General features: G+C 36.8%; 1 protein-coding gene across 1 annotated transcript in view; it reads left to right on the forward strand.

The window, feature by feature from the left end:
* Positions 1–12715, forward strand: part of LOC136844057 (glycoprotein-N-acetylgalactosamine 3-beta-galactosyltransferase 1-like) — a 50886-nt gene extending 38171 nt beyond the window's left edge. The window contains exons 5-9 of the mRNA XM_067113073.1: positions 3481–3599; positions 4072–4182; positions 5046–5194; positions 9939–10112; positions 11836–12715. Of these exons, the coding sequence (XP_066969174.1) occupies positions 3481–3599; positions 4072–4182; positions 5046–5194; positions 9939–10112; positions 11836–11919 (637 nt within the window). The 3' untranslated portion in view covers positions 11920–12715. The remainder of the gene's footprint in view (positions 1–3480; positions 3600–4071; positions 4183–5045; positions 5195–9938; positions 10113–11835) is intronic.
* Positions 12716–13001: the final 286 nt, after the last annotated feature.

A 13001-nucleotide genomic window follows, 5' to 3' on the forward strand; every position in this document is an offset into this window, starting at 1 on the left:
ATAGATAAAATGACAGAAAACTTAGAACGCAAATAGAACTCAAGATGGAAAAAAGCTAATGAAACATAAAAAGAACGGAGAGTAGAAACTAAAAATATATCTTAAAAATAAAAAAACGAGACATAAATAGAATGGAAAGTAGAAACTAAAAATATATCTTAAAAATACAAAATTTTCCATCAAGACGATTTTCCTCCAGAATTATCTTACCGAAAACTCTTACCCCACATTTGTATTTCACAAATTCTGAAATATTTCTTCAATGAGAAATTTTGTCTTAGACCGACGTACATAACTGCTAGTAAAGATGTGAAGCACATTAAATTACCTTGCCGTGATCGTAGTAGCTATATGGTCCAAAAAAGTGACAAGAAATACTTAAACATAGTTTTCTTCAAATTAAATTCCAATTTGCTTTTATGAACTCTTTCACTGTTTGACCTTAATTTCTGTGTTGTTTACTTGTTTACTTGTTCTCGGTGTGGTTGTGATACGTGGGATCCAGTTCTCGCTGGCTCCGACGCAGAATTTTGGAACACAGGTCTTTCTTTAGAACAAAGTTTCCTCTTTCTAAACCATCCTTTTCAGCCACAAGAGAGCACGGTTTAGCACAAGGCCTTCTGTTCTCTAACGTGGATTTCAGAGTAGGCTACTGTCTTTTGCTCAAACATAATTTCAGAGCTATCTACATTTATAAAAATGGATGTATGTATGTATGTGTGTGTATGTTCCAGCATAAACCTGAAACACACTGAGCAATTTCAATCAAACTTGGTAGACATATGACTTCCTATCTGAGAAAGAGTACTGTGGGGGTTAGACATTACAGGCACCAAAGAGGGTTGGGGTGTGGGAAGGGGGTGACATGTAAAAATAACTGAAAACGACCAATACATGTGTCTAATCAATAGTTTTTGAGGTCGCTGAGATGAATAGTGACACTCCCAATGCCCTTTAAGTTCAAGTTCAGCCCTGACAGGAAGGGGTGAGAAGGGGGTGGGAAGGGGGTGACATGTAAAAAACCGAAAACGACACATATTAGTGTGTGAAATGGGGTGGGAAAACCATAGATATTAGTGTATAATCCATAGTTTTTGAGGACACTGAGGTGAATAGTGACACTCCCAATGCCCTTTAAGTCCAAGTTCAGCCTCGATAGGAGGCGGGGTGAGAAGGGGTGGGAAAGGGGTGACATCTAAAAATAACTGAAAACGACAGATATTAGTGTTTTTACCATTCTGTCAAGGTTTTAGTAAAACAATTCATTTCATTGTAATTTCAATGATTTTCGCGTTGTCAATAATTTCCAGCCTGATGATGAAAGCTCGCAATAAAATGTCCTGCATGACCTTGGCAATATTATTCGTATGTAAACGAGTGTGTCCTTTTGTGTGCAGCCCTCTCGCTACTGGCCCTAAAAAAGCATGTTAAATTATGTTTCCTTGCTTTGAGCTCCAGGACCTTAGGCGACATTACCGTCATTATTGTTGTAAACAGAAATGTTTTAGCATTAATGATTTTGTGGCCCTTGTTTTTTTATATATGTGTTAAAGGCTCCCTTCTTTTAGGTGTCAACAATGCTATGAGAGATTCAGGCTGCCTTATATGCTCAGACCTTGATTCATTTCCCATTAATCCGAAGTCAAGAATACTATTTTCATCATCTGCAAATCACTTAAAACTAAGTATTAAAGGCCAAGTGTTCTTTGTTTTTGAAAATAAAAACAGACTTCAAACAATTTTTACCGATGTATGTATAAGTTTTTCTCTCTCTCTCTCTCTCTCTCTCTCTCTCTCTCTCTTTCCTTTCTTTTATACCCTATTTTCAAGGATTTCCTTTCAAGTTTTCGAGATTGCTAAGATCAGTAGTGACACTCCTGATGCCCTTTAAGTCCAAGTTCAGCCCCGATAGGAAGGGGGTGTGAGAAGAGGTGAGAAGGGATGACATAAAAATAACTGAAAATGACAGATATTAGTGTCTACTCTATAGTTTCCAAGGTCATTGAGATCAACAGTGACACTCCTGGTGCCCTTTAAGTCCAATTTCAACCCCAATATGAAGGGGAGGAGGGGCTTAGAAGGGGTGGGAAGGGTTGACATATAAAAATAACCAAAAACCACAGATATCAGTGCCTAATCCATAGTTTTCGAGGCTGCTGAGATGAACAGTGACACTCCTGATGCAATTTAAGTCCAAGTTCAGCCCCAATAGGAATGGGGATGAGAATGGGTGAAATATAAAATGTCAAAAATGCTGGGGAATGTAACTGAAGCAACTATCTTAACAGGGAAATTAGAGATTGTGAGAGAGTGAGAGGGAGAGGAGGTGAGAGAGAGAGAGTAGAGGGGGGTGTTAGGAGGAGGAGGAGGAGAGAGAGAGAGAGAGAGAGAGAGAGAGAGAGAGAGAGAGAGAGAGAGAGAGAGAGAGAGAGAGAGAGTTTATTGGTTGTCATTCAGAGTTTTCCTGGACAGGGCGGGGTTGGTCAGCTAGTTGATTATAAAGAGGATGAAATCGGAACAGAGCAACTACTTGTCCGGTATGTAACTAGCAACCATATAATTTTTGAGAAGGTATGCAACAGGTCAACAGCCATTGTCCTGTGTGTATGGCAGTTTTGGTTTACCTTTTTTCTCTTTTTATTTTTGCACTTTATATGTTTGTATTTTTATAATGTATTTTTAGTTTTTAATTTCTGATTCTTTGATGTTTAAGTGGTTTTCTTAATCATGGGTTCTATTTGCATTCTAAGTTTTGTGTCACTTTACTTGTTTTACCCATTCTGTCAAAGTTTTAGTAAAACAATTCATTTCATTGTAATTTCAATGATTTTCGCGTTGTCAATAATTTCCAGCCTGATGATGAAAGCTCGCAATAAAGTGTCCTGCATGACCTTGGCAATATTATTCGTATGTAAACGAGTGTGTCCTTTTGTGTGCAGCCTCTCTCGCTACTGGCCCTAAAAATGCATGTTAAATTATGTTTCCTTGCTTTGAGCTCCAGGACCGTAGGCGACATTACTGTCATTATTGTTGTAATCAGAACTGTTTTAGCATTAATGATTTTGTGGCCCTTGTTTGTTTTATATATGTGTTAAAGGCTACCTTCTTTTAGGTGTCAACAATGCTATGAGAGATTCAGGCTGCCTTGTACGCTCAGACCTTGATTCATTTCCCATTAATCCCAAGTCAAGAATACTATTTTCATCATCAGCAAATCACTTTAGACTAAGTATTAAAGGCCAAGTGTTCTTTGTTTTGAAAATGAAAACAAAAATTAAAACAAACTTCAAACAATTTTTACCGATGTATTTATAAGTTTTCTCTCTCTCTCTCTCTCTCTCTCTCTCTCTCTCTCTCTCTCTCTCTCTCTCTCTCTCTCTCCTTTCTTTTATATCCTATTTGCAAGGATTTACTTTCAAGTCACATAACTTTTTAATTTCTGATTTAGTAACAGAATAACTGAAAGCATTCTGGTTCCAGTTACGCCATCATAGAAAACCTGAGGTACGTTTTGACACCCTATGATCCGGAATTTCCTATTGGCTTAGGCGAACGGGCAGTTGTGCAAGGGAACAAAGATAGGAGTTACTTAGGTGGAGGTAAGGCATGGCACCCACTTTCTACTCTAAAATTCAGTTTTCTGTCTATATTATCTGGCTGCGTGATGCTATCTGAAGCTGAACATTATTGTGTAGAATGCATTTTTAAAACAATTTCCTTTCCATAAGGATGACACACAACAAGCCCTAACTAACCACTAAACATTTTCATCCGATGAAGAAAATTGCATGATGGCGTAGAAAAGTTTTCCGTTTAATACCTGTTGGAGGTTGGTCCATAAATAAAGTATTTCACGAAGAAAACTTTATTTCCAATAGCTACAACTTTTGACATGATAAACCGAGAAAGGAAAATATTTTCACTACATTTCAAATAGCGATCTGAATGACGTCCTAGGCAATGAATTGTGCCAATTTTGCTGACTTACTTTGTTGCTATTGCTTGTATGTGTAAATGCTTAAATTGATTTGCCTCTATTAAATAATTTATCATTCGATACCCCTCATAAAGGCGCTGGCTACGTTCTAAGCAGAGGAACTCTGAAGATCTATGGCAACGTAACTTATCACAATAACTCACTTTGCCCGATGAATCAGCAAGGAGGAGAAGACGTGGTGTTAGGTAAGGACATTTTCCTCCTTACTTTCCCATGACCTCCTGAACGTAATTAAAGTCACCTTCTGTGTACATTTTCTACGAATATTTTGATAAGAGGTTACATGGCAAAGTTCATCATTTCCCATAACAAATAACAATAGAATGAACCAGGATAGTAATACCTAGTAATTCCCAGTAATACGATGGCGTAGGATGCATACCTTTCGGCCTATTTTCATAAATAGTCTTATTAATTTGAAATAATCTAAAATAGCACCACTATTGAATCCTCGCACCAGAGAGAGAGAGAGAGAGAGAGAGAGAGAGAGAGAGAGAGAGAGAGAGAGAGAGAGAGAGAGGTAGTAATTCTTGATAGCAAAGGTACAGAATGCTGTGATATATTTTAAAACACTTGATCGAATTATTGATACCTACAGCCATCGACGTCAACGGTTCAAAAATAAATTATTACTAAGTAGATAGAAGTGAGTAGTCTACCCAAATTTGAGACTTTTGTATGTTTGTTCACACCCTGTAAATATATGACATATTTTCTCACTATAGAGACCTAAGGCAATTTTCATTTTTGACCCTTTGTGTCCCTTTTGGCGGTTGTTTCTTACAGTATGATTTGCTCGATACGCTCCGGAGACTTCATTTTGCAAAGTCCCACTGGTCCCCAGTTTCAGAACTTTCTACCTTTCATATCTTCAACCATTCCTTTTGACCATTTCCCACCAACAGTTCAAAGTCTTCAACCTTAACTTGCTTCAGTTCTTGCCCCTAATTTAAAACAAATCTTTTGTGTCATTTATTCAAGGATCTGTTATAAAAATGATTCAGTGGTGTGGCTGAGCTGACTATTACTAATGACCCATTTATTCCAGGACAGTGTCTTACTAAGTCAGGAATACTTCTTGGTGATACAAGGGATGAGTTGGGAAAGCACAGGTTTCACCAGAAATCCCCTGTGGATTACATACAAGGGATATGGCAGAAATGGTACCCAAATACAATGATTTACACTTATGGTAAGGTTAGTTTCAGGTAAGCCCAAGCAACCGTTATCATTTAAGAGAGATCTACTGACACTTGCAGAACATCTTACCTTTTCATTATGCTTATATATGGAAGGACATATATATATGTATATATATATTAGTGCATTCATTCTGAATTAGAATAATTACTTATCAGCAAGTTCACTATAAAACCTAAGTCACAGCTCGTATGTGTGTGTAAGGGTCATTCAAGAAGTTGTTGTCCTTGCAAGAGAAGCATTAAAAAAGGAAGATATTGCTTGGATCTTTTTCAGCAGTTTTCCCAACTTGAGCTTACTGGGTCCCGTGATGTTCAAGCAAAGTTATCCTTTTGCATGCTATGGGTGCATCTACACTGCGGTAAAACATATTGTTAACACACATCTGTAACTTATCGTACGCACATCACAAACAGGCTGAATGCAAGTTAGTGACTTATTGGTAGTCCTAACTGGTGCTTCATACTATTACCCAGCATATGCCAAAGCTTCGCTTTTCACTTAAGGCCGTTGACTTGTTTCCAACCTGTTTGTGATATGTATGCAATAGGTTACCGACATGTGTTTATGACATATTTTACTGTAGTGTGCATGCACACTAATGACGGACTCACACATTAGCGATTCAGGGATGCGCAGTGTGTAACTGCCGAAAATTTGCTAATTACGACGTCATTACGATGTAATTATGACCAAATCGCCAACAATCACCATGAATCGTTACCGCGTCGCCGAGTTTGGCATTGTTCACCAAGTGATGGCGGATGTGTTCAACTGTTCAAAACATAAGCAGTCCGACAACGTCAACAGTCATTTGTCATCAAGTCATTGGGCACTACGCAACACTGATGCAGTGGCGTCGCCGCTGACACAATAGCGTCGCCATTTGTTGTAAATGGATTGCGCAAACTGTAACTTGCAATTGCGACATGCACCATCCATTTAAAACATCTGCCATCATTTGGTGCACATCGCCAAACCTGGCGAAGCGGTAATGATTCGTGGCGATTGTTGGAGATTTGGTCATAATTACAGCATAACGACATCGTAATTAGAAAAATTTCGGCAGTTAAGCTTTGCTCGTCCTTGAATTGCAAATGTGTGACCGAGTTGCTGACAATGATTTATTTTGCGGCCCCAGGCCCGCGAATGATAGAGATGATCGCCAAAACCAGCCATCACGACTTGTGTGTCCTTGAATCGCCAATGTGTGAGTCCGGCATAAGCCTTCAAGAACTCCAACAACAGTATGAGCGTTTTCACCACTGATTTCAAAATGGTGACCACGTTGGTGGAACACCGTTTTATGAAACGTATGGAAATCAGAAAATGTGAAGATGATGGGAAGAGGAAGGAGGCAGCAATTCATAGCCAAAGGTGGCACTTCAGCTATTGTCACTTGCTCAGTGAGAATGGGGCGGTAGTCCTGAGACATAGACTGTCTGCTCGTATCTTTTTTCTGCATGACCTCTTTATTACTCTCTTCAACAGTTCTCATTCTTGAGTCTCACCAGTAATGGTTTGATCCTTTTTGAAGAGGTCTTTGTTGATTAACACCTACTGAATCCCATGTTTTTGGAGGGGAAGAACCGTTGTGGTTACCTTGCCTGCTCTGACTCTCTGTTTTAAGTGGTAAACTTATGCTTCATCCTAAGACATGACCCACATTGTAAAATGTCAGAGCGAACTTGAAACGAGTCAAAAGTGTCCAGGAAGTTGATACTCTGGCTAGATTCTGTTCTGGTGCCAGCTTTCTTGGCATACATTATTAAGACAAGTTACTCATTCCCGTATGTCTGGTGAAAATAACAATGTGCTCACAGAAAGAACTTATGCCCATGGTCTCAGTTGTGAGCTGGACAGCTAAACGTTTAGTAAAAGCACTTGAAATTATAGCCTTCAACTGCATATACTCATTTTCGGCCCAGTGTTTTGCTGTTTTATTTTATCTTGAGATTTTAGCATTCAAAGGGCTTAGATCGCAAAAGGTACATATATTTCAGAAAATATGGCCGCTTTAACATTGTCAGGTACAGAGATGTGATGGAAGAATTTTGGTTGTGAGATGGTACTGTCGTGAAGCCGTCAGTTGTGAAATCGTTTATTCAGCAAATAGTTGATCATCTCAGCAGTTAATATGATGAACACGCGATATTGGCCGAGTCATATGACCGAGTTGCTATGTGGGTACATGAGTTCGTATGTTACAGAATCTCGATTTTGTGTCTAATTCTGCCCAAAAATTAGTTCGATCGTTCATTAGCAGAGCTAGAGCGAGATCGTGAAGACATTATCTTTGAGTGTGGCAAGCTCTTAGAGTTGGCAGAATAAGATGTCATGGTTGTGGTGGTTGTGGTGATGACTTTGTGGGCAATGATATGATGTAGTCATGATGGTGTGATTATAGAGACATACAATGCATACCTTGCAAAGTATAATATCTCTGTGTGGATTGACTTTTTGAGACTTGACTTAATAATACTTAAGTTGGAGTATGTGAGAAGATTTTGACTTTACAGGTCATTAGCCATGATTAGACTTTTGAGTTAGAGTTGGATTATTTTTTTTTGCTTGACAATTTCATTTATGATGCATTTTAATCTTTGCTTTGTTTATTCATTACTTGTTGGGTTGCTTTAAATAATAAATCTATTTTTGTAGGAAAGATTGAGTTTTCCTTGTACGAACCATTTCATTTCTTTAATGTGGAATGCGAGAACGAAAGAGATCTTTGTGACATTCGAGAGAGAGAGAGAGAGAGAGAGGAAAGCCGCGAGAGAGAGAGAGAGAGAGAGAGAACAGGGCTGAACCCCTCCAACGCCTTCTGAAGACAGACCAATCGGTATGCTATGTGATATTCCTACACGGAATATTTTGTCTGTTTCCAAATGGTGTAACACATATTTGAATTGTTCTTTCTTGGAGAGTCCTAACATTTTTTTATATCTTTGCTACATACGTACACACACACACACACACACACACACACACACACACACACACATACACACACATATATATATATATATATATATATATATATATATATATATATATATATATATATATATATATATATACATACTGTGTATATATGAACGACAATGGCGCTGGATGTGGTGGCTGCACCGCCCAACTTTTAGAGGGAAATCAGCCAAAGTCGGCGCTGTGGGAGAGTAGGCCCGTGGATTGCTTTCGGCCTACCCCCCAACATTCTACATGGATACAGATACCCGTGTCTAGTGCAGGGGTTCTCAACCTTTTCAAGTTGATGAGCACCCACCTGTTTCCTGGATAACTGCGAGAGCACCACAATAATTTTAAAGTTTGGGAATTAAGAAGCAGTCCAATTAGTTAGTGGAAGACTTAGTCTTCGTTTATCTAAAGGAAAAAAAATTTTAATTGCTTGCATCGAAGATTCAAAAACGATTTTTTGTTCCTTGGATGTTTAGTCAAAGTTATTGATATTCAGCAGTCAAGCATATTTTACATAACTGTCATAAATATTATACTACTTTAGCGGTAGACAATGATTCACAGGTAATATGTTTACCTCTTATGTCAGATTGTATTGGTATCGAAAAATGTAGCTTAATGGGGTTTATTGTTAAATAACAAACCAAAACATAATTTTGCTTATTATCAATTATATTCCTCATTAGGTTAATCATGTTGTGATATACGTGGAAAACTACAAAGAAAAAAAGAGAACAAATAACATTCATAAGAAGCATTATTTCTTGAGTACTGATACATAAGCCAATTATTTCAAATCTTGGACATTAAAAAAATAATAATAAGAAAACAAGTCCACCTGACCGCTAGTTTGTGGATTCAGTGAGAACCCTGATGCGAACTGCTTTGGCTAGCTTTTCTATATTTGTCTCATCAGTGTTTGCCAAAGCAACTCGCAAGCAGTGTTAAAAAAGTTCCTCATTGGGAGGGTGGATTCCATTCTCAGCTAGCACTCTACTGGCCCCGCGTTCGAATCTCCGACCGGCCAATGAAGAGTAAGAGGAATTTATTTCTGGTGATAGAAATTCATTTCTCGCTATAATGTGGTTCGGATTCCGCAATAAGCTGTAGGTCCCGTTCCTAGGTAACCAATTGGTTCTTAGCCACGTAAAATAAATCTAATCCTTCGGGCCAGCCCTAGGAGAGCTGTTAATCAGTTCAGTGGTCTGGTTAAACTAAGGTATACTTAACTTATATAAAACGAAAAAGGCGAAAGGGTATTTTAAATCACAGTTAGGCCTACGAAGAGTTTGGTGCTCGCGAGAACGATTTTAATAACTTTGAAAGAGCACTGCCAGACCATCAGAGAGCACAGAGGTGCTCGTGAGCACCAGGTTGAGAACCCCTGGTCTAGTGCAATCAAGAAAATGCCATTGGGCTAGCAACCACACCCCTTTGTACTGGTACAAACTGAAGTGCTTACTTTTCCAGTGTCACACACACACACACACACATACATATATATATATATATATATATATATATATATATATGTATATATATATATATATATGTGTGTGTGTGTGTGTGTGTGTGTGTGTGCGTGTGTGTGTTTGTGTTTGTGTGTGTATGTACTACTGGCAAGGTTTTAGAATTTTATGCAGGAATGTTGCTGGATACTTAATATTATTAACAATAATAATAATATGAACCTAGTCGATCGAATAATTATTACCAGATCAAACAGACAATAAACAGACATTAATGTGGAGTTTGTTTGTTTTAGGGAATCGACAGCATATCAGAAACGGCAGTATCTTTCCACGACTTGAAAGATGAGTCTCATCTCTACATCATCGAGTTTTTCATCTACAGATTACAGCTCTTTGGCGTCGAAGGGAGATTCAAGGGACCTGAGATAGCACCTCTCCCACCTGATGTCAGTGCTATTCCTGGGGAGGTAAGAGGACAGGCACAACCTGAGCATGAATGTTCTAGATATATATATATATATATATATATATATATATATATATATATATATATATATATATATATATATATATATATATATATATATATATATATATATATATATATATATATATATATATATATATATATATATATATTATATAATACAAATAATATCAATATATAAAGGACGTTATATAATATATATATATATATGATAAAAAAATATATATATATATATATATATGAATATCAAATACAAACACCTGATTTGTATATGGGAAGACGATATTTTATACCTCACTTGCTTTTACTAGATACATATCGCTGGTTTAGCCCACGGTTGTGATTATCAAATAAAAAATTCCCCCCTGAAAATAAATTTCTGGGAGATTAAAGGACGTTTGTAAACAACTGATTGAATTTGTGTGATAGTCATAATATGGGTTGTTTAAATATCGTCTGACAAAGGAAAATACGATACATCCAAATGTCCAAGAAAATTAGTTCTTGTCTTCCTGGTTTGAGCCCACGAGACGTAGATTATTAAATAAAAACACATATATGAAAATATATTATTTCCGAGGTAGAGATTGGATATTAAAGGACGTTTTACTTACTGATTGAATATGAATCGGTGATGTTATTAAACGTGACAAACACCTGAGTTTGACAGGCGATTTGTATATCGATTCCATAAGTCTGTACATACGTCCACTGTAGTCCTGAGTTTATAAAAACAGAAATTTTAAAATAACACATATGAAAATATATTATATATGGATATAAAGGACGTTTGTATACTGATTGAATATGAATCACGGTGATATATATATATATATATATATATTATACTCCTCGTCTTTAGCATGGCAGAGGTGGGTGAATATCGTCTCCAAATACAAACACCTGAGTTCGACGGAAGGCGATTTGTGGGAAGGCGTGCTGTGTGTGTGTGTGTCCACTGTGTGTCTTGTGTGTGTGTGCCACAAGACGACGAACTTATTATCAAATGTGTATGATATTCGTTTTGGATTGTGATTAATATTTGCCATTTATTTATTATTTTATTATGTTCAGTCTTACAATTAGTAGATACATATGTCTAATAAACACAATACCCTCTTAAATTCTGGAACCTTTTTGTGGATACCTTGTTTTTACAAAGCCTCACATCCAAATGCAAATGAAAAAATAGTTCTGATGTGAACATTTTGACTTCGTTATAAGAAACATTATCGAAATTTATTGTAATATTTATATATATATATATGGGTTTGTTTGTAAAATGAGTAATAATTATAATAATAATATTAATATATAATAAAACATGTGTGTGTGTATAACCATGTTCAGTCAGTGTCTTTTTTTCTCATTTCTTTGAACCTCTATGTGAATATTTTCGTTTGTAAGCTTTATCATGTAGGGTAATAAAATGAATAATAATTATAATATGTAAGTTAATAACTCACATAACCAGGTAACAGCATTAAAATTTCTAACTCATGGTGGAGCGCACCCAAGACTCTAAAGGGAAAGGCCAGGTCTCTACCAGATGACCCACAGAGGCCCTTCCTGTGTTAGAAATTGAATAATAATAATGTTGATTAAAGCAGTCACCAGAGACAAACAATTAGTCTTTTTTGATGAATGCATCCGTTTTCCCATAATGCCGATATGTGACATGATATATGACCTTCCTTCCTCAGGTCCTGATGCGGTTTCTGAAGCCAAAAGTGAACGAAAGTGAAAGCGAGAGGGAAAGACATTGGACAGGAAGTCCACCATCATAAAATACGCTCTTAGAAACATTTTCTGATTTTATTTTCATTCAGTAAATTGCTGTTTATTCTTTTGTTAAATGTGTATAATATTTTTAATGATAAAAGAAACGACCACGATAGTGATGAAAATATTTATTTAATCGATCATACATAAAAGAAGAATGCTTTGTTGATATTTTCATCTTATTATTGCCATTACTTCAGCAATACAGTTACTGTGTCATTATTTTAACTGTCGTTTATTATTTTCATTGTTATCAGTTGTAGTAATAGCAGTTGATTTAGTAGTAGTGTTAAATAATAAGAGATAGACATATTAAGATATTGAGACAGCGTAAAACAACTGACTCATCCACTTCATTATTCCTATTTTCATCCCGAGAGGCTAAGGACGTTGTTCTGTTTTCAAGAACTTTGAAATTTAATAATCTGTCCAAGGTAAGCTTGCAAGGGCTAAAGCCCTTTCCGATCACGCTTATCATTTAATTTTATTTTATGAAATTTAGGCTGTCGAGCCAAGCACTGGGCCACTTTTGGTCATTCAGTACTTAAGACAATGAAAACAGGGAATTGGAGTGGCTGGACAGCACAGTTAAGAGATCCAGAATATTCAAATGACCTACAAGGATCCTGAGGTGGAATTCAGGAGGAAACCTCACAGTTGCACTAGGAATTAATAACTAGAGAGGTTGGACATCAAGGCCGAAGAAAGGAAATGGTAGCACCCTTGCAATTCATTTGAGGGTCATGGGTTCGATCTCAATGTGAATTAGAAATTGATATTACACGCTGATTGTTTGTTGGTTATTTCCAGTATTATTAATATTACTCTTATGATTGTTATTCATTTGAAGCAATCCCACCAGACTATTACTTTGCTATTCAAGCTTCCAAAGAACTGAATGTTCAAATCAAAGGAATGAGAGAAAAGAACAAAAAACTGACTGAATATAATAAAAACAAATGACAAATACTGATCGCAATCCAATGAACACACACACAGACACACACATATATGTTACACATATTATCAGCCACAAGAACTATAAGTGGGGTTCTTCCCATCTCGACCCCCAGTCACTTTTCAGTCT

Source organism: Macrobrachium rosenbergii, chromosome 2 (genome assembly GCF_040412425.1).
Source record: "Macrobrachium rosenbergii isolate ZJJX-2024 chromosome 2, ASM4041242v1, whole genome shotgun sequence".
NCBI lineage: Eukaryota > Metazoa > Arthropoda > Malacostraca > Decapoda > Palaemonidae > Macrobrachium > Macrobrachium rosenbergii.